This window comes from Podarcis tiliguerta (genome assembly GCF_965153285.1).
Source record: "Podarcis tiliguerta genome assembly, chromosome: 16".
NCBI lineage: Eukaryota > Metazoa > Chordata > Lepidosauria > Squamata > Lacertidae > Podarcis > Podarcis tiliguerta.
In genome coordinates, this window is record NC_139549.1 from 3,076,610 (window position 1) to 3,098,820 (window position 22,211).

The window sequence follows — 22,211 nt, forward strand, 5'->3', positions numbered from 1 at the left end:
GCATCCTCCGCAACGTGTAGAATCTTATAAAGGTATCATGCATTTCCCCCCACTTAGCAGTTTCTCGTTTTTTCTGGATTTTGTCTATTGCTTGAGCTTTTCCCTCCTAGGGAAGGGGCTCAAGGAAATCTCTGAACATGCAGAAGAAAGACACACACCCCACATACTCTGAACCTCCCACCCGGCTTCAGGCCTCACCAAATGAGTGATTGATCACTTCAAACAAGGCAAAGTAGTTGGCGGTTGTGCTGTCCATCCCGACTTTGGCAGCAACAGCCTGGAGGGCAAGAAGAGGGAGAAGAGAAAGAATAAGCATCAGACAAACTGGGGGGGGGGGGTGTTTAATGCTTGGGACAGTGCAAGGCACAATAGGGCTGCCTCTGGGCACACGACTGTCCCTTCAAGGGATGCTAGTATACACACAGGACGGCTGGCACGGTTGTCGCTTGCAGGACATTCTTCCATCTTTGGTGCCCTTGGGCTTCGTTATTCTGGTCACATCAATAAATATCTCAAATTATATCAATAAATAGCTCAAATCGCCTGTTCAGGCCTTCCCACCACTGTCACCACTGAATACGCAGTCTGATACAGTGGTGCCTCGCAAGACGAAAAGAATCCGTTGCGTGAGTCTCTTCGTCTAGCGGTTTTTTCGTCTTGCGAAGCAACCCCATTAGCGGATTAGCGGATTAGCGCTATTAGCGGCTATTAAAGGTTTAAGGGATTAGCGGATTAGCTGCTAAAAGGCTATTAGCAGCTTAGTGCCTTAGAAAAAGGGGGTGGGGAGCAGAAAAAAATCACAGCAACTCGCAAGACATTTTCGTCTTGCGAAGCAAGCCCATAGGAAATTCGTTTTGCGAAGCACCTCCAAAACGGAAAACCCTTTCATCTAGCGGGTTTTTCGTCTTGCGAGGCATTCGTCTTGCGGGGCACCACTGTAATGTGAAAACTGGTCACTCCACAGACGTTAGCTGCAGCTGGGATTTCAACAGCCCAGCAGTGGAAAGCCTTTCAGAAAATCTACCTCTGTCTTTGTGTCATATACAAACATATGGACTTTTGCTATAGCAGGGGGAAATAACATCAATTGCCTCCAGAGGGACAGAGGACCCACAACTCTTTTATGTCAGCTGGTGCGACTTTATTTCTTATGGTTTGGACACAGTGTGATGAAATACCCTGCTGTTGCACCTCTGGGTTGTTAGTAAAGCTCATTATGTTACAATAAAAGCATGAATAAAAAACCCCTCCCAACTCAGCATTTATCTATATATACACACACTGCTAGATTACATTATACGTATCAATTCTCTACATTCTGTCACACTGACCAACTGACAGGGTTGAATGCAGACAGGGGCTCATTCTGTTAGCCAAGATGTTTTCATTTGTTTTTAATGCTGTGGCCCATCCTGGCACCTTAGAGCAGTGTTTCCCAACGTTGGGTCTCCAACTGTTTGGGGACTACAATTCCCACCATCCCTGGCCACTGGTCCTGCTAGCTAGGGGTGATGGGAGTTGTAGTCCCAAAACAGCTGGAGACCAAAGGTTGGGTAACCCTGCCTTAGAGGGAATGGAGAGTAATAAATTAATAAGTAATAATCATAATAGGTTCCACTGTGCCTTGGGGCTGTTTGTAAAGGTTATTATGTTACAACAACAACAATAATGAAAAGGGAGTGAGCTGCTAATTCTCACGCCTGCAACAACAACAACAACAACAACAACAACAACAACAACAACAATAATAATAATGAAAAGGGGGTAAGCCGCTAATTCTCAAGCCTAACTCTGAGGCCAGAGCCATGAAGCCTGACCCAACCCCCACATCTGCTTGTTATTTTAGAGCAGCGGTTCTCAGCCTGTGGGTCCCCAGATGTTGTTGGACTATAACTCCCATCATCCCTGAGCTCTGGCCTTGCAAGCTAGGGGTGATGGGAGTTGTAGTTCAACAACATCTGGGGACCCACAGGTTGAGAAAGGCTGTTTTAGAGCAAGGACTCAGCGCAGCTTCTGCTTGCAAAGTGATTCAGGCTCTGGAGATGGTTAGGTCAGCTCTTTTCAATCCACCCAGTTTCAATTCTCGATATTAAGATGGTGGGGGAGGTGTGAGAGGAGGAGGAGGAGGAGGAAAGGGCTGGGGCCTTGAACTGAGCAGGGGTGGAAAAGGCTGGCGACAATGACCTGAGCTTCTAGCTTCCTCTACTTGGCACGGAGAGCCTGCCAAGGCCTCATTCTGCTCCTGGAGACAGGCAAAGAGCCGCTCATTATGGCACACCCCGGTGCGGACAGCCACAAAGGGTGCCACACACTTCCCTTTTCATGTCTCTCAGGGTGGAGTTTTCCCACACAAACGACTCAGTGCGTCACGTGCAGAATGGGAAGTTAAGCCTGGAGACCCGAGACAGCTGCTGCCTGTCTGTGCAGACAATGCTGAGCTGGATGGAACAAGAGTCAAGAAATCTGAGCCTCTTTCTTTCTTTCTTTCTTTCTTTCTTTCTTTCTTCTCTGCTGCCGGTGAGGAACCGCATCCCTAGATACCCCCCTGCCCTCCTCACCTGATACACCTGGTCCGTGGTGCTGTTCTTTTTGACCCGGACGGTCACTGTCGTGATGTCCGGAAGCGCCACTCTGAGCTCCACGTCCGAGACGCCGTTGTAGTTCTAGGGTGCAAGGGCAGGAAGATAAAGCCAGGATTTATTGTTTTTGTTTAAAGTATGCCTCTCACGCTCCAGTCCCAGGTTTTTAAGGCTGGTTTCTCCAGGGCACAAGGAAAGGATTCTCAGCTATGAGGAGCGATGTCGCAAAGAGAGGGGGAAAGAGAAGGGAGCTAATAATAATAATAATAATAATAATAATAATAATTATTATTATTTATACCCTGCCCATCTGGCTGGGTTTCCCAGCCACTCTGGGCAGCTTCCAACGGAATATTAAAAACAATACAGCATCAGACATTAAAAACTTCCCTAAAGAGGGCTGCCTTCAGATGTCTTCTAAAAGTCTGGTAGTTGTTCTTCTCTTTGACATCTGCTGGGAGGGCGTTCCACAGGGCGGGTGCCACTACCGAGAAGGCCCTCTGCCTGGTTCCCTGTCACTTGGCTTCTCGCAGGGAGGGAACCGCCAGAAGGCCCTCAGAGCTGGATCTCAGGGTCCGGGCTGAACAGTGGAGGTGGAGACGCTCCTTAAGGTATACTGGACCGAGACCGTTTAGGGGTGGGGAGGAGAGCTTTGGCCCTCCAGACGTTGCTGAACTGCAGCTCCCATCAGCCCCAGGAAGCATGCCCAATGGCTAGGGGTGATGGGAGACGTAGTTCAGCAACATCTAGACGGCCAAGGATTCCCTGCACCTAGTCAAGTGGAACCCTGCATTATCAAACTGGATTCTTTCCTACCATGAGCGGCTGGGGGAATCGAGCCTGCCTAAAAGGGTATGGGGCAGCCACCGGTCTGGCAAAGCCTTTGGTCCCACCATAATGAGAGGGGGTGGACTGTGGCTTCCCTGTATCATGGGGGACACCCTTCTGCACACAATTCATTAGGAGTACAGTTGTACCTCAGGTTAAGAACTTAACTTGTTCCGGAGGTCTGTTCTTAACCTGAAACTGTTCTTAACCTGAAGCACCACTTTAGCTAAGGGGGCCTGCTGCTGCGCCGCTGCTGCATGATTTCTGTTCTCATCCTGAAGCAAAGTTCTTAAACCGAGGCACTATTTCTGGGTTAGCGGAGTCTGTAACCTGAAGCGTGTGTAACCCAAGGTACCACTGTATAGGTAAACGTAAAGGGACCCCTGACCATTAGGTCCAGTTGTGGCCGACTCTGGGGTTGTGGCGTTCATCTCGCTTTACTGGCCGAGGGAGCTGGCGTACAGCTTCCGGGTCATGCGGCCAGCAGGACTAAGCCGCTTCTGGCAAACCAGAGCAGCACACGGAAACGCCGTTTACCTTCCCGCCGGAGCGGTACCTATTTATCTACTTGCACTTTGACCTGCTTTTGAATTGCTAGATTGGCAGGAGCAGGGACTGAGCAACGGCAGCTCACCCCGTCACAGGGATTCGAACCGCCAACCTTCTGATCGGCAAGTCCTAGGCTCAGTGGTTTAACCCACAGCGCCACCCGCGTCCCTTATACTTTTAGAAGTATACCCTGCTCCAAAGGAGCCCGGGGCAGCAAAAGGATCGATACTAATACAACTAAGACGTCTTTAAAAAGCTTAAATACAACCTTCTAAAAAAACAATTTAAAACTCATAAAAGCCATCACTTGTCCTTAAATAATTTCAGAATTTCCAGGAAGGGAACACTCAGCTATCAAATGCCTGGGTGAATAGGTGTGGGTGGGTGTTGGGGGTGGGTGGGGGTTCCCCACAAAGGAGGAACTACCACTAAAAAAACCCTGTGACAGGTCAGGCACCACCACCCCCCCGCCCCGTGGCAGTGGCACTACCCACAGGGCCTCCCCTGCTGATGGCTGGACCGGAGACGGTTGATACAGAGGATGGAGCTCTTTGAGGCGCCTGGGTCCCCAAGCCCCACGTCTCAGAAGGCTCTTTGCCTGGAGGGCCAAGCAAGTTCTTGCTCTGTAAGGGCAGCTTCTATCTACACCCTCACAGGAGGTTCGATATGCACGTACAGGTGGTGGGGGCCTTCCCCCCCCCCCCCAGGACGCCTTGTTCTGCTTTTCCTGTTTGCTGAGATGTCTGTCCCGCTCTTCTGCCAACTATGTCCTCCGCAAAGAGGCTCAAAGTATGCCGCTCATAAAAATGAAATGAAATGTGACGGGCCAATCCACTTAAACAGAAAGCAAGAGTGTGGGTGTTAGTTTTTGAAAAACAAGAACTAAGAACTCAAAACACACACGATTTCTCGACTCTCCTGAAATGCCTGGCAGGAAAAGTCATTGCTGAGCTTCTCAAAGCTCTAGACACCTTGATGAGAGAAGCCGGGGATTGAACCTACAGACTTTTGTTAATTATTTATTGGGGGGGGGGGATTGCACTGATAGCCCACTGATAGAGCCAGTGTGGTGTAGTGGTTAAGAGCGGTGGACTCGTAATCTGGTGAACCGGGTTCGCGTCTCCGCTCCTCCACATGCAGCTGCTGGGTGACCTTGGGCCAGTCACACTCTCTCAGCCCCACTCACCTCACAGAGTGTTTGTTGTGGGGGAGGAAGGGAAAGGAGAATGTTAGCCGCTTTGAGACTCCTTCGGGTAGTGATAAAGCGGGATATCAAATCCAAACTCCTCCTCTTCTTCTTCTTCTGCAAAGAGCTCAAGATGGGGAGCATGGTTCTATCCCTCATCATTTAATCCCCACAACAATCCTGTGAAGTAGGTTAGGCTGAGAGGCAGCGACTGGCCTAAGGTCACCCAGTGAGTTTCATGGGCAAGTGGGGATTTGAACCCTGGTCTCCAAGGACTTAGTCCAACACCTTAAAGGTAAAGGGACCCCTGACCGTTAGGTCCAGTCGTGGCCGACTCTGGGGTTGCGGCGCTCATCTGGCTTTATTGGAGCTGGCGTACAGCTTCCGGGTCATGTGGCCAGAATGACTAAGCCGCTTCTGGCGAACCAGAGCAGCGCACGGAAACGCTGTTTACCTTCCCGCCAGAGTGATACCTATTTATCTACTTGCACTTTGACGTGCTTTCAAACTGCTAGGTGGGCAGGAGCAGGGACCGAGCAACGGGAGCTCACCCCGTTGCAGGGATTCGAACCGCTCAACCTTCTGATTGGCAAGTCCTAGGCTCTGTGGTTTAACCCACAGCGCCACCCGCGTTCCTGTCCAACACTCTAGGGCAGGGGTCTGCAACCTTTAAGACAAAAAGAGCCACTTGGACCCGTTTCCGAAGGGGAAAAAAACTGGGAGCCGCAAAACTCGTCATTATAAAAATAACTTTTTTGTCACTTTTTTATTATTTCTTTGTTTGACCCCTCAGAATTACTCCTCCTCTTAGAAATAAACGTTAAATTAACAAGTTACCTTTTTTTGTGTGTGTGTTCTTCACTCCCCTTCAAAACAGTGACCAGCGTACATGCCCCCTTTCAATGCAGTGACCAGCGTACATGCCCCTTACAATGTAGCGGGCGGGCGGGACTAATGCACGCACCGCCCGCATGCGACGTCACAGCCAGTACAGCACTCGCCACAGTGGGGAGTGTCGGGGCGCACAATGCACCTCCTCCCCTCGCTAGTATCCGCCCCGGCAAAGGTGTAAAAGAGCCACATGCGGCTCCGGAGCCGCGGGTTGCAGACCCCTGCCCTAGGGCACACTTTAAGCATCAACTGCACATGCTCTGGCATCTCCCTTGCAGCGTCCGGTTTTTTGCTCGCCTACCTCATCTGACTCTGACAAGAACTCCTGCATGATGTCGCTCTCCCCGATGACCCGGATGGAACACACTGCAGAGGGAAGGAGAACGGGTCAGTTAACAGGCAGGAAGCTGGTACAAAAAATGGTATTATACATCTGTAAGGTTATATCATATTACAAAATCTGGAAGAACTGCTGGAGGAAATGTGGAGTGATGGGAACGTACAGTCATATGTGGCGGGACTGTCCGTTAGTTAATGAATTTTGGAAACAGATTGCTATAGAAATATTGGAAATTGTGGGTAGGAAGGAATATCTAAATTAATGGTTCTTATTAGTATGAGTAGCACTGAGTTAAAAAACAAAACAGGAATGTAAATGGGTAAAATTGATGGTAACCGCAGCCAGCCAGATTATAGCGAGTAATTGGAAAACTGCAGAAGAGTTAGAGGTGAACCAATGGAGAAAAAAACTGAATAATATTATAATTTTAGAATATCTAACTGTGAAGATAGACAGAATGAAAGGGTTTAAGGTCCGTGAGAAAGAGGAGGATTGGCTTGAGAAGATATTGAATTACTTGGGTAGGTTTGAACAATTTGGGGCAATTAAAATGTTAGAAGTTAAATAAACCTTGTGGATGGAGGAGTGTTAACGTATATAAAATTGTGCATATGGTTGATTTGAATATGTTATTATTGATTATGTATACTCAATGTATCAGCCACCTGGGGGTTTCACTATTTGTGTTTTGGTTGTTGGTAAAAAAATATATATTTTTAAAGTTAATGGGCAGAACAAGAGGAGGTCAATCCCTGGATTGTTTTCAAGGTTCCTTGGAGATTAACAGTGGTGGGTCTGCCCCACTGCTAAGCACAGACTCCCACCTGCTTATTCCATGGCCACCCCAGAACATTTAGCCTGTAAAAAACTGGGGAGGGGACTATATTATGTGCTTGCCAGGTGGGCTGCTAATGCAATTTATGTGGGGTTGGAGAGGGAGGTAGTGCCCCCCCCCCATCCAGTACTGATCAAATGCACACCTCCTTAGCTACAGGACTGGGTGCTCCCAGGATAATCTTTGCACTTTCTGCCTTAACCAGACTTCCATGCCAGAGGAGGAATCTGAAGGGCTGGACAGGAGGCAAAGGCTGTTTCCTGTCGACCTCAATTCTCAAAGCTTCCAGGGCAGCCTGAGGCTCGATTAAAGAACTGTCAGGGCCAGAGATGGGCAGCCTGAGAGGCCTTCTGGATGCTCTCAGGACTACAACTCCCATTTGCCCATGCTGGCTTCTGCAGCTGCTGGGACTTGGAGTCCAGCCACATCTGGGCGGGGCCACAGACATTTCCCAGGTGATCGATCGAATGAGGTTTAGCCGGTTGCATGATTTAATGCATCTGCATGTATCTGCTTATTCTCGTAACTCTAAATAAAAAATGCCCTCTCCCCGAACAGGAATTCCTCCCCGCCAAGCCTTATAAGGAATGCCTCTTTTAAGAGCATGACTTGTTACCTTGCCCTGAAAACAGGTTCTCTTGCTTAAATTTTTTAATCTTAAATTACTGGTGCTAGTTTTTACTTATTGACAGTTTTATTGGGTTTTATACATATATATAAGCCTCTTTGAGGCTTGCTGAGTAGGTTTGTTTGCTTCATACAATCAAGTCGTGTACAGTGGTACCTCGGGTTAAGTACTTAATTCGTTCTGGAGGTCCATTCTTAACCTGAAACTGTTCTTAACCTGAAGCACCACCTTAGCTAATGGGGCCTCCTTCTGCCGCTGCACCGCGGGAGCCCGATTTCTGTTCTCATCCTGAAGCAAAGTTCTTAACCTGAAGCACTATTTCTGGGTTAGTGGAGTGTGTGACCTGGAGCGTATGTAACCCGAGGTACCACTGTATAAATGTTTTGGAACTAAAGAATAAAATAAATGCATGCAAAATCTGTGGCGCCATTCACTGCAGAGATACTTTTAAAAATCAAATTATTAGCCTTTTGTTTCAGCTCCACTTCTAAAGAAGCAGCTGACCAAACGGGGGTTTGTTCAGATGAATCGGCTGTCAGTGAAGAATATGCCAACGGCCCCCTCCCCGACCCGCGTGCTCTTGTCTGCGTACCCTTTTCAAGGTATTCCTCCAGCCCCCGCCGCCTGGCATCCAGCTGCTGCTCTGACAAGGAGAAGGGCCACTTGCCCGGCAGGCGGGGGAAGGTGAAGCTGGCAAACTCCCGCTTTAGGTTCTGGTGTAGGATGGCAAACTCCCGGTACCGCTTGGAGCACAGCTGCCGGCCTGCCATGTAAACGTTGTAGACCTGGGAGGGAGGCAGGAAAAGGGCAGGGGGGGAAACAAGGTGAAGGCGGGTCCGTGTATTGCAAACATGTGATAAAACCATAAACAGTTAAAAAGAAAACATCAATTAACCGCTGCCGAAGGATATACTCAGATCCAGCAAAAGTGATGGGGAAAGGCAGTAGCTCAGGGGTGGAGCACCTGCTCTGAGTGCAGAAGGCTCCAGGTTCAATCCCAGACCACATCCCCAGGTAATAATAATAATAATAATAATTTTTATTTATCCCCCACCCTCCCCAGCCAAGGCCGGCTCAGGGCGGCTAACAAGCAATAATAAAAACAAGTTGAATGAATACAACTTATAAACAAGATTAAAATACAGCATTAAAATATTGAAATATTGAAATATTAAAATGTAGCCTCATCGCGGGAGGAGAAAGGAAAAGAAAAAAAAAAGAGGGGGAGGGAATCAAATTGGCTCCAAGCCAAAGGCCAGGCGGAACAACTCTGTCTTACAGGCCCTGCAGAAAGAAATCAGATCCCGCAGGGCCCTGGTCTCATGAGGCAGAGCGTTCCACCAGACCGGAGCCAGAGCTGAAAAGGCCCTGGCTCTGGTTGAAGCTAATCTGACTTCCTTAGGGCCCGGGACCTCGAGGGTGTTGCTATTTATGGATCTTGAGGCTCTCCGTGGGGCAGACCGGGAGAGGCGGTCCCGTAGGTACGAGGGTCCTAGGCCGTGAAGGGCTTTAAAGGTCAAAAGCAGCACCTTAAATCTGATCCTGTACTCCACCGGGAGCCAGTGCAGCTGGAAAAGCGCTGGGTGAATATGCTCCCATGGCAGAGACCCGATGAGGAGCCTCGCTGCAGCATTCTGCACCCGCTGGAGTTTCTGGGACAGCTTCAAGGGAAGCCCTGCATAGAGGATGGGGAAAACTCCCAGCTTGAAACCCTGGAGAGCTGATACTAGTCAGTGTGGACAACACTGAGCATGATGGACCAATGGCTTGAATCAGAATAAGGCAGCTCTCTTTGGTCCAGTTAGGGGGTCAAAAAGCCGAATGCCCCAGCTATTTCCCAGGCTGTTTACCTGACTGTGTTTTTTTAAAATATAATATGGTGCTTTTGGAACACCAGTTTATTAATATTTTTCTTATCAATCAACTTTTTGTAAGCAGGAAGTTGCCTTGCATCAAGCAAGACTCACTGCTTCATCAAGCTCAATATTGTCCACACTGGCTGGCAGAGCCTCTCCAGGAGATGGAAACTGGGACAGTCTGCATGCAAAGCAGGTGTTTTACTGCTGAGCTCGTTTTACTTATCCACTTATTTACTTTTACACCCCACACACGTTCTCGTTGTTCCGTCCTCTTAGCCCAGCTATGCCAAAAGAACCTTGAAGTTCTTACCATCAAAAATTCTGATTTGTTTCTTAAAGAGAATAACACAACATAAATAACTGCGTACTGTATAGAGATGCACTGCCCAGGGCGGGGGGATAACAAACCTCTAATTCTGCCCTAAAATCAGATCTCCCTCCAGTACCTTATTTGGTAGGCTTGCCATACGCCTGGAATTTTCTAGACACAGCCGGAATACTGCAATCGGAAGAAGTGCCCGGGCAGACATCGCTGAAATGCCCGGGAAAATCCAGATTTATGGCAACCAATGTCAGAAGTCTAGATTTCCTTTAAAATAGTTCAAAAACTTCATATACCGTATTTTTCGCCCCATAGGACGCACCGGCCCATAGGACGCACCTAGTTTTTTGGGGGGGAAATAAAGGGGGGGAAATTATTTCCCCCCCAGGTGCGCTGCGCTAATCCCGAAGCTTGGGGCGTGCGGAGCTCAGCGCGCTCCAAGCTTCTGGGTGCCGGCAAGGTCTCCGCTAGCCGTGGGAGAGCTGGGTTTCCCACGGCTAGCGGATAGCTTCCTGAAGCCTGGAGAGCGAGGGGGGTCGGTGCGCACCTCAGCGAAAGCCTGCATTCGCCCCATAGGACGCACACACATTTCCCCTTCATTTTTGGAGGGGAAAAGGTGCGTCTTATAGGGCGAAAAATACGGTATATTTTTTGATATTTTGCAAAAAAAAAAAAAAAAAGGTCAGCAAAATTGTGGAGACCCCTAAGTCATCAACACACAGACTCCAATTTAGCACATGATCCTTTCTAAACAAGGACTTTGCCTCTCCTTGGAAATGTAGTTCCTGTTTCACAAGTGGGGGGGGGGGAGAGGAAGGGGGTGGAAATCAATGCAACATCCGTCTTGCCCGTTCAGTGAGCAAACTTCCCCACTGTACTCAGAGCCCGTAAATAAGCTGCCTCATTCCAATTACTGATGAGTAATTTATAGCCATACACACACACAGGCTAAAAGGTCCCAAACCCCACAAGACCAGATGGGATCTGAAGGCTTGACTGGGTCCTTTGGGAATTCGTGGGCAGCAGGCTGCTTTGGCACAGGCTGGCACAGCAGATGGGCACACGCCCCACTCCTGCAGGGCTGGCACATGACCAGGAATAACTCCGCTTTTCAATGGCTACCCACGAGGGGTGGGCTAGGTTTTGGAGAACGTTCGAAAGAGGCAGCGTGGAGAAGCTCTGGAATGGGGATGGGATGCCCTTGGTTCATAGAATCATAGAGTTGGAAGGGCCCCACAAGGGCCATCGAGTCCAACCCCCTGCCAAGCAGGAAACACCATCAGAGCACTCCTGACATATGGTTGTCAAGCCTCTGCTTAAAGACCTCCAAAGAAGGAGACTCCACCACACTCCTTGGCAGCAAATTCCACTGTCGAACAGCTCTTACTGTCAGGAAGTTCCTCCTGGGCAGAAGAAGCAGTGGGACAGAGTGTCCTCTGCAACAGAATCACCCTCTTCTGGATACTTTACTCAGTGCATGGCAGCAGGGGACAGCCGGTGGTTTTCACAGTGGGGAGTCCAATGGCAAAGAAGTCCCCCTGGAGTGGCCATGCAGATAACACGTTTTGCTGCACCTAGGTCACATTCAGGCCACACACTGAAAGGACATCACTTCCCCCAAAGAATCCTGAGAGCATAGTTTACCTCTTGCACAAAGCTACAATCCCCAGCACCCTTAAACTACAGTTCCCAGGCTTCTTCAGGGGAAGCTTTAAATATGTTTTCTGTGGATGTGGCCAAAGTGAGGTTGGCTTTCTTTCCATCACCAAAAGAGGAATCTCAGAGGTGCATCATGCATCACCAAGCTTCCTTCACCAAGTCAGGTCAGAGTAGAATTTGCTCCAGGCGCCCTCTCCTTCAGAGGTGAGGCCAAGGGCAGCTAAACGGGTTGCGGAATGCCTTTCGCAAAGCATTTGCCCAGTGTGCGCACCCAGCCTGCTCTTATCCTGTTTAAATCAGTTGCCGTTTTTGTCAAGCCACAACAAAACAGCCATTTTGTCACATAGAGGAGGCAGAAAGGTTGTTTTCTGCTGCTCCAGAGAAGCGGACACGGACCAATGGCTCCAAACTACAAGAAAGAAGATTCCACCTAAACATTAGGAAGAACTTCCTGACAGTAAGAGCTGTTCAACAGTGGAATTTGCTGCCAAGGAGTGTGGTGGAGTCTCCTTCTTTGGAGGGCTTTAAGCAGAGGCTTGACAACCATATGTCAGGAGTGCTCTGATGGTGTTTCCTGCTTGGCAGGGGGTTGGACTCGATGGCCCTTGTGGTCTCTTCCAACTCTATGATTCTATGATTTTATCCTTTTGGATTCATCTATTTATTGGCACTTCCCCAGCCTTACCCTTAGAAAACGTCATGAAGGATAAGGCTACCTGTGGCTACTAGCCAAAATGACTCTGTTCTACCCTCCCCTGTCGGAGGCAGAAGGCCTCTGGGGATCCCAAGCAGGGAGAGCTGCTGCTGGCGCTCAGGTCTCGCTTGTGGGCTTCCCAGAGGCGCCTGGTTGGCTGCTGCGAGGGCAGGACGCTGCATTAGAGCCATCAAGCTCTTCTGGTGTCCCTGTGCTGCGGGCTGAACCCAGAACCACTGCCTGCCAAGAGGATGCTCTGCCTCTCAATCCATCCTGCTTAGGGTTGCCTACACCAACAGGAAGAGGCTCTCCGGGGTTCAGGCAGGGGACCTGTGCAGCCCTAGCGGGAGATGCCTTGAGGGACTGAACCAGTGGCGTAGCGTGGGTTGTCAGCACCCGGGGCAAGGCAAGTAATTTGCACCCCCCCTCGCTGCACTGTCCCTCCCCCAGATAGTCCCTCGCTCTCTCTCCGCACCGCACCGCACGCCTGGCACCCTCCCCTCCACAGTGGGCGGCGACCCGGCGGCTTGGATCGGATTCGCACAGCCAGCACTGCAGTGAGAGAGAGTGAGTGAGCCAGGTAGGGGCAGAGAGCTGCGAGTGCGAGCGCGCCCCACCCTCAGATGTTGCGCCCGGTGCGGCCGGGCCCCCCCTGCACCCCCCACGCTACGCCACTGGACTGAACCTGGGACTTGCCATGTGTAAAGTCGACCACTGAGAAACAGTGGCCTTGCTTGAATGGAGACTTGCGTTAAATAAGTTGGAGTTCTTGTTATTAAATATATCAAGAAATGGAGACTTGGACATTGGAAGATACAGCGAGAGCCGCACCCGGGCCAAATCTGGGAGTCTGGGAGCGTTGAGAGTTGTCAAGAGGTCCCTAGTCTCCTCCCATAGCCACAATTCCTATACAGTGGTACCTCTGGTTAAGAACTTAATTCGTTCCGGAGGTCCGTTCTTAAGCTGAAACCGTTCTTAGCCTGAGGTACCACTTTAGCTAGTGGGGCCTCCTGCTGCCACCACCGCGCGATTTCTGTTCTCACCCTGGGGCAACATTCTTAACCCAAGGTACTACTTCCGGGTTAGTGGAATTTGTAACCCAAAGTGTTTGCAACCCATGGTACCACTGTAGTGGTTTAACATATAATCACTCTTCACAGGGAACTCTGGGAATTGTAGCTCCTAGGGGAAAGGGTGTGTGCCTCCTAACAGGTCACAGCACCCTTGAAAAACTACAGCACCCAGAATCCTTAGGGAGCAAAGCCATGGCAAACGGCCTCGGCCCAGTATACCTGAAGGAGCGTCTCCACCCCCATCACTCTGCCCGGACACTGAGGTCCAGCTCCGAGGGCCTTCTGACGGTTCCCTTGCTGCGAGAAGCCAAGTTACAGGGAACCAGGCAGAGGGCCTTCTCGGTGGTGGCGCCCGCCCTGTGGAACGCCCTCCCATCAGATGTCAAAGAGAAGAACAACTACCAGACTTTTAGAAGACATCTGAAGGCAGCCCTGTTTTTAATGTATGACACATTAGTGTATTTTTGGTCTTTGTGGAAGCCGCCCAGAGTGGCTGGGGAAACCCAGCCAGATGGGCGGGGTACAAATAATAAATTATTATTATTGTTGTTGTTGTTGTTGTTGTTGTTGTTATGGCTGCTGAAAACGACACCACAGTGCTTTAAATGTGTGGTGTGAACAGGGCTGTCTTCTCCTGAGTTCTTTCTGCTTGCCGGAAAGCTTGGGCATGAGGCGGGGAGTTCCCAAAGACTCGCACAAGCAGTTTGGAGAAAAGGGGGCTCCTGCTGTCTTTTCCCTCCTCCACATTACAGACCAAGAAAAATCCCTCTCCCCTTTCCATGCCCAAGAGACAGAGAGGAGAGTTGCAGACGGGCAAACGCTGAAGGCAGACACTCTCTCTTTTGCCCAAACATTTGCTAGCCAGACTCTATACCAGTCGAGGAGCAGAAAGACATGCCAGAGCGTCCCAAAGCCCTCCGCCACAAGGCACAGGCGCCCAAGAGGGACCCCCCCAGCCGGGCTGGTACTCACCACAAACTTCTCACCATTCTGTTCCACATGCTTGTAGGTGGGGATGGAGATGGGCACCGCCTGCTTCTCAGTGTAGTCGTAGAACGACTGGCCCAGAGAGTCGTCGCTCGGGTCGAGGTTGTCGGCCTCGTGGGGAGGCACCGAAAGAACCGTCAGGATCAGCTCCTTCTCCCCCGCCCGGATCAGGTCCACCACTTGCTTGTGCGTCGCCCCTTCGACGTTCACGCCGTTCCTGGCAGAGGAGAAGGGGGAGACGGTTGTTCCACAAGCTTGAGGCAGGCGCCAACATTATTGGAGTCAGTATTAGCAAATAAAAACAGGTGCAGAAACTGAAGCGACAGAACAGCGCTAGGATTTGAAAATCAGAGGAAGATAAAGGGACAGGGGGTGTTAAAATTCAGGACTTTCCCTGCTGCCTTAGGTCTGGTGTATCAAGCCCCTCTTAAGACGTGTAAAAGGCTGGGAAGAAATAGGAACAATCCCAGGCGAGAGTTAGGATGAGCTACTATCTTTTGTGAGTGGTAAGGGATAAGAATTACTTTTAAGAGAGGACTCCGTATTCTACCTATTCTATTTCTATTTTTTGTAGCAGCTATTTTATCGTATTATGAAAAACTTTAATAAAAATCTCATGACAAAAAAGAAGTGTGCCTAGCTATTGCTTGCCAACATCATTTAGTAATAACCTGGCTGGTGTGTGGATTTCAAGATGATCTCTGCTGCAAGCTGCGCAGACTCCTTTTTTACAAGCTTCCACTTGGAAATTAAAGGAGGGTGGCACCATGAGATCCGGCCTTTCTATACCTGTGGGGTGCTCTCTCCAGGAAGTCCCGCCTGGCACCATCTTTTGGAGGCTCCAGGCAAAGGCTTTTCTCTTTGCCTCGGCTTTCGGCCCTTGATTTGAATGGTGGCACTGTGGCCTCTCTGAGTGAGGTGGGACGGGTAAGTCCTGATCTGTCTTATCTGTGATTTTAGACTGTTGTTGGATGTTCCTAACTGGTTTCAATGCAAGTTGATCTGTGTCACTCCGTGAGAAATGCAACTAACAAATATTACAAATAAGCCTGCCATTTAGGGACGCTAGATATCCTTTGCTCTCATTCTTAACTTCTTCTCTAAGCCACTGAGCCACTAGCCCAGAAACCTATGCAGTAAAGACGATTTAGTGGAAATATTTGGAAAGTGATGTCTATGGGGAGGAGGTACATTTAGAGCAACCTAACTTCTCTCTAAGGGACGCAGGTGGCGCTGTGGATTAAACCACAGAGCCTAGGGCTTGCCGATCAGAAGGTCGGCGGTTCGAATCCCCGCAATGGGGTGAGCGCCCGTTGCTCGGTCCCTGCTCCTGCCAACCTAGCAGTTCAAAAGCACGTCAAAGTGCAAGTAGATAAATAGGTACCACTCTGGCGGGAAGGTAAACAGCATTTCCATGCGCTGCTCTGGTTCGCCAGAAGCGGCTTAGGTCATGCTGGCCACATGACCCAAAAGCTGTCTGCGGACAAATGCCGGCTCCCTCGGCATATAGAGCGAGATGAGCATGCAACCCCAGAGTCGGTCACGACTGGACCTAATGGTCAGGGTTCCCTTTACCTTTAACTTCTCTCTCTCTCTCTCTCTCTCTCACACACACACACACACACACACACAATGATGGGAGCTGAAGGGGCAGCAATTCTTCAGGAGACACCGTGCAGCTCAGACTAGTTACTGACTAAGGCTGCAGAACTTGCCCCCCGCCTCCCTGTTCAATGCCATTTACAAACTCGACAGGAGCCTGTCACATCCCGTTTAAGGCGCACGCGGGCAAAATCATTTGGGAACTTGGAAAGGAAATGTTTTGTAAACAGAGCCGTGCGGGAGGCGGGATGGAAGGCAACTTTCTGGCTCTTGAAAACGCAACCCACACACACACACTTCCCCCAATAGAGAGGAATTTCCTTCTCCGGGGACTTTTACTTGCAGAGAACAATGCCTCAAAAGTCCAGAGGAGCTTGGGCGAGCCTGAATTCAGAGAGAACATTGAGCTTGAGGGAAAAATCACCCACGGGGAGCCTGAGACATTTATCTTCAAAACAACAACAACAACAACAAAGCAATAGGCAGATTAGAAGCCTGTATCCTTACAGCAGCTACTAGACTGTGCGTAAAATTGTTAATTAGAGGCACTGAGCCCCTGCACATCTGTGGCTCTTGGTCTCCCTCCAGAGCGACCAAGAGAACAGGCAGGTCGTCCATGTGCCCCACTGAAGGATAGCAAGAGAGCCATTCCCCAGCTCCGTATATTAAGAGTCCAATTCACCAATGCAAGGCCAAATGAAGAACAGGAAGTGTGGAAGGGGGAGCCCTCCAAGGAAAAGAGACAACCATTGCCAGAGAGCAAATGCAGTTAAAAGGGAGTCAGACTAGGACCTGCGGAGAGACCAGGGTTCGAATCCCCCCTTGAGCATGAAGCTCAATGGGAGTGACATTTGGCCAGTCATTGCCTCTCCATCTAAGCTCCCTTTCAGGGCTGTTGCAGGGATAAAATGATTAAATTCATGCCAGCTACCTCAAGCTCTTTGGCGGAAAAAAGTGGGGTGCAAATGAATAACTAATTAACCACAATGAAGGGAGGCTTCTAGAGATGTGAAGGCCACCCAAATAAACAACAGGAGGGGGAGGCAGAGACATTTTCTACAGGCCTTTGCATGCTTAAGAGGCTGCTCTACCACCGCCACCACCAAGGCTTGCTATGTGAGCTGGCGGGGGCGAGGCACCACTGTATCCACGTTTTCAGAAAGGACTTGCCAGGACTTCAAGACAGAAAGACAGAAGGTGGGAAGCTGATGTGAACGGAGTCCCCCAGAAGGCTCAATGAGTGCTGCCTTAAACCAAGTCATAAGAACACAAGAAGAGGCTTGGATCAAGCCAATGGATCATCTAGTCTGGCATCATGTTCTCACAGTGGCCAACCAGACACATATGGGAAAACCACAAGCAGGGCCTGAGCACAAGAGCACCCTCCCCTCACAGAGTTTCTAGCAAGTGGCGCACAGAAGCACTGCTGCCTCTGTCAAGCCAACCATTCATGTAGCCCAGAGCTATCGACTCTGGCAGCCGATGTCTACGGTCTCAGGGAAAAGGACGAAACTACCTGGGATGCTAGTTCAGCCAGGGAACGTCTGCAGGGGAAAGTCATGGTTTGGGGTAGGTTTGCAGGTATGGCAGAAGGAGATAGGATCTGCCCATGCAATGCCCACCTGGTGGAAACTCTAGTTCACATGGTCCTTAAATATAAAATGTATGATGATCTCCGCTAACAATTTCTAGACCATCTATGTATTCTAACATGGGAACCAGAGACAGAGGTTATACGCTTCTTATTACAGGGGAGAGACCAGGAGCTCACCAAGACACTAGCTAAGTTCCTCTATTTGATTTTTTTGTCGCCAAACTACGCTACAGGATCCTGCCCTTGCTGGAGACCCACGGAGATGAAATAGATTCTCGCCTCCTCTTCCCTTTGGCAAATGACTGTACTGTTGAAATGGCGACGAGATCGCACTGGCCTATTTATTCTGAATGTTTGTGATGCCAATAAAGGTTTGATGATGATGATGATGATGATGATGAAAAATCATAGTCTGCAGCTCACCTACAGCAAACAGGTTTCACGTTTAAGCCTGGGGCGGGGGCTTTTTAAGCCTTCTGGGCAATTTTCCAGGGTTTGCACACCATAAAAGTGGGCAGAGGATAGATATTTTACCTTGGTACAGTAAGCTAGTTTCTACACACACCCCTCTCTATCCCCCATCCAGGTGAGCAAGTCACACAGTGAGAGTTCAAGGGCATATTCAGGCCAGGCAAAGACACTCAAGGAGGGTGCAAAGCAGGGCCAGCAGGCAAGGGGAGGATTGTTACAAGGCCTGCACCCTGGCAGAGCCTCCAGCTTCGTTTAATACATACAGGCACAAAATATCCACACCAAATCCTGAACAAGGCAGAGTCCCACCTGTGAATCATAAAATCATAGCACTGTAGAGTTGGAAGGGATCCCAAGGGTCATCTAGTCCAACCCCCATCGGCCAAGAGTGGCTGGGGCAACCCAGTCAGATGGGCAGGGTATATGTAATAAATGTAGTACAGTAGTAAGGTAAAGAAAAGACCCTGGAAAAGACCCTGATGTTGGGAAAGATGGAGGGCACAAGGAGAAGGGGACGACAGCGGATGAGATGGTTAGACAGTGTTCTCGAAGCTACAAACATGAATCTGACCAAACTGCGGGTGGCAGTGGAAGACAGGAGTGCCTGGCGTGCTCTGGTCCATGGGGTCACGAAGAGTCGGACACGACTGAACGACTAAACAACAACAACAAGTAAGGTAAAGGGACCCCTGACCATAAGGTTCAGTCGTGGCCGACTCTGGGGTTGTGGCGCTCATCTCGCTTTATTGGCTGAGGGAGCCGGCGTACAGCTTCCAGGTCATGTGGCCAGCAGGACTAAGCCGCTTCTGGTGAACCAGAACAGCGCATGGAAATGCCGCTTACCTTCCTGCCGGAGCGGTACCTATTTATCTATTTGCACTTTGATGTGCTTTCGAACTGCTAGGTTGGCAGGAGCAGGGACCGAGCAACGGGCGCTCACCCCGTCACGGGGATTCGAACTGCTGACCTTCTGATCGGCAAGCCCTAGGCTCTTTGGTTTAACCCGCAGCAGCACCCACATCCCTTAGTACAGTAGTAGTAGTAGTAGGATTAATGCAGGAATCTTCACCTTTAAAGTCACAGCTGCAGGATGCAGTGGGGAGGAGGCTGTCAAATCTGGTCTTGACCACACAGGCCCGAGAAAACTGACCACAACAAGCGAGCCTGTTTTCAAAAGGCTCACGTCCGCCAGCACACATTGGGCGCACACCCTGACCACAGTTCCCTCACAGACCTCCAAGGAGGAGCACTGGCTTTCTTTTCCCGCTACAGAACTAAATTTAGCTGTGTTTATTCGGTTGGCAAGGTTGTTGGCTATAGGCATCTAAAATAGTTTATTCAACAGTTTAAAGAGTGGTGGGTGTCCTGGCTCCCACGCCAGCAACATCCCGGCTAAATGGACATTATCTGCTGCTGAAATAAGTAAATAAAAAATCAAGGTGTGAGCCAATCCCAGGCCTCATCCATTGCAAGGAAACTGCCTGCCCATGAACTAGAGATCCAAATTTGTGTTTTACTTCAAGGGCCGTGCCAGGGCAAGTTCATTTCAAAAGAGTAAAATAGCTTACAATCTGAACAAATTGCCACTGAAATGACTTCATCTGTCCGCTGTCACTCATCCCCCAGGTTATTGGAAGCCTAAAACCATTGCAGAATGTGAGTTCAGCTCATGGCTGGAGACCATGCTCCAGGTGAGACAGGGGAGGCTGTGTGGGAGACGGGTCTCTCTCAGTGGCAGCACCAGGATGACGCAATTCCCTTCTAAGGGAGGCTGGATTAGCCAGCAGTGGGGGGCCTGGACTCAGGACGCCGTGGCCCTTCCGATGTTGCAGGTTTCCAACTCCCAGCTGTAGTCAGGATTCCAACTCCCAGCTGTAGCCTTGTTTTGCTGCCATTTATCTAAGCAGACAGTTTAACCTTTATGCTACAGTCTGAAGGTACATGGGGCTTTTGCAACCCGACTGAAGCAAAGCTGCTCTAGGCATGGTGGGTGACTGCAGGGGAGCCAATGGGTCCATCAGGGTCGTCAATGGGGCACTGCTGGGAATGCGGCCCGTCTGAAAACTCCCGGGTGCCTCTGCTAGGAAGCGAAGACAATACTGAGCTGGAAGTGCCAATGCTTCGGCTTGGTGCCAGACAGCTTCTGATGTTCCCTAGATGCAACCTGTACCCTTCTTTCTCTTCCTTTTTGCAGCTAAACTCCTTGTTCCTGCGTTGACATGCACAGCTAAAACGTGGAGGCGAACATGAGCAAAGCCAATCTCTGCAGCAGCCAGCTGGGAGCAACAACCAAAGTCACGCTTTGTAGAGTGAAGGAACTACACAGAGCTCCTTTGCTACGTCAGCTGCAGCCACCACGAGGGTCAGAGCCAGGGGCAGGGAAGACCCCCCCCCTCACAGGACAGAACTTGGGCCGGGCGGGGAGAGATCGACACAGAACCAGTTCCCTGGAGCTCACCTTGCCAGAATGACAGAGTCACTGGGTGCATGCATGGCTATTTAAGAACACAGCACAACTGCACCTTCGACCCTGGGGGTGAAGCTGCTGGTCCCTGGCCCCGATCCGGCTCCCGACCCTCCCATGGCATCTCCACATGCCACAGCAGAGGGGACCGAAAGGCTAGGACCTTTTGCAGTCAGGTCTCCATGGCAACCCAGCTGGGAACAACCAGCAGCAAAAGCCAAGAGCTGCAGATCTGCGGAACGGGAAAGCACAGAGGGAAGAGATCGCCAGCGGCCGCTGGTGCTACCGCTGCCTTTTTTTTTTTTTTTTTGGTGAATGAATTAATTGTTCGGGTTTGTTGTGCTTCGATTCTCTTCCTTCTTGTGGAAGAAAGGGAAAACAAGCACCAGGGAGTTGCCACGCTCTGAATCTCGGGGACGTTTCCTGGTTCTGGCCCCTGGGACCTGAAATCTGTCCCTTCCCACAAAGGAACCTCTTGTTGTTGCAGCAGACCTGCCCTGTCCCCAGGGTGGATTGTTTGGAGACGGAGAGCGATTCCAAACTGAGGCCAAGCCAAGCAGATCTGTGGATTTCTTATTTATTTATTTATTTATCTATCTATCTATCTAGCAGCAGAGCTTGGACATTATCATCATTGTTATTATATTTATTTATAACCCGCCTTTTTCCCCCTGGCAGGACTCTAGGAAGCTTACGGATAAAAACAAGAACTGCTAAAAACACAGAAATTTTCAATCGTTAAAACACAATTAAACACTGATAGAACTAAAACTATCTAAATATATGACATCTGTTTAAAACATACATGCTGTCAGGGGATGGGGGGGTGCTCTATCTATCCCTCCCCAGGCATAGGTGCACAAGATCAACTCTCGCAATCAGCGAGGAGGGTAGGGCAGGTGGACTGGACAGGCCTGGTATAAATAATGAGAATTTGGCAGCCTCTCTCTTCCTGCCGGCCCTTGCCCGGTTGCAGCACAGCAGAACATCCTGCCTGCTTGCTCTCCTGTTCAAAACATTAGCCACCGACCGACCGCCAAGACACTGGCTATCAGGCAGGCCCAGTGCCGGACCGGGGGCTGCCGCTCGATTTGCTTTGGGCCCCTCGCTTCTCTTTTCTCTCTGCAAATTTCCCCACCCCTTGGTGAAAGGTGGCTGGCCTGTGGGCAGCCGAACATCCTTCGGGTCACTGGTTCATGACCCACCCTGAGACTGAGCTGAGGAACGGAAACAGCGGGCGGGCTCTGCCACGATGTACAAAAAGGCCCCCTTCACTGGGCATACCTTTCATCACTGCCAAGTTGTGCAGGTGGTACCTTTTTTTCCCCATCTGCATTTTAGGCAGAAAGTGTGTTTTATCAGTTTTCATTTCTGTGAGCAGCCTTGGGTCCTGGTTCTCGGGGGGGGGGGGGGAGGTGGGATGTATAAAAATAAATAAATAAAAGGAGGAGGCGGAGGAATGGCAGCAGCTAAGCACTGACCTTCGTTCAGTAACTAACAGACAGCCAGGACAGATCTTTTGTCACTGGTATAAATTCTTTCAAGTGCACTGGTGTACTTCTCAAGGTTGTGGGAAGCAGGCTGGTCTATGACACCAATGGGGCACTGCCGTCCCAGCCTCCTCCAAGCCCACCGGCCTGCCTTCTTGCT

At 50.1% G+C, this 22,211-nt stretch overlaps 1 protein-coding gene across 2 annotated transcripts in view; it reads right to left on the reverse strand.

Annotated features, from left to right (window-relative positions):
- The window catches only part of SNX27 (sorting nexin 27), a 44,038-nt gene that overhangs the window by 9,513 nt on the left and 12,314 nt on the right, over positions 1-22,211 (reverse strand). For both annotated transcript variants that reach the window (XM_083416604.1, XM_083416605.1), the window contains exons 2-6: positions 14,416-14,647; positions 8,429-8,621; positions 6,335-6,399; positions 2,559-2,663; positions 199-277 (exon numbers count right to left, since the gene is read on the reverse strand). In XM_083416604.1, coding sequence (XP_083272730.1) covers positions 199-277; positions 2,559-2,663; positions 6,335-6,399; positions 8,429-8,621; positions 14,416-14,647 — 674 coding nt within the window. The remainder of the gene's footprint in view (positions 1-198; positions 278-2,558; positions 2,664-6,334; positions 6,400-8,428; positions 8,622-14,415; positions 14,648-22,211) is intronic.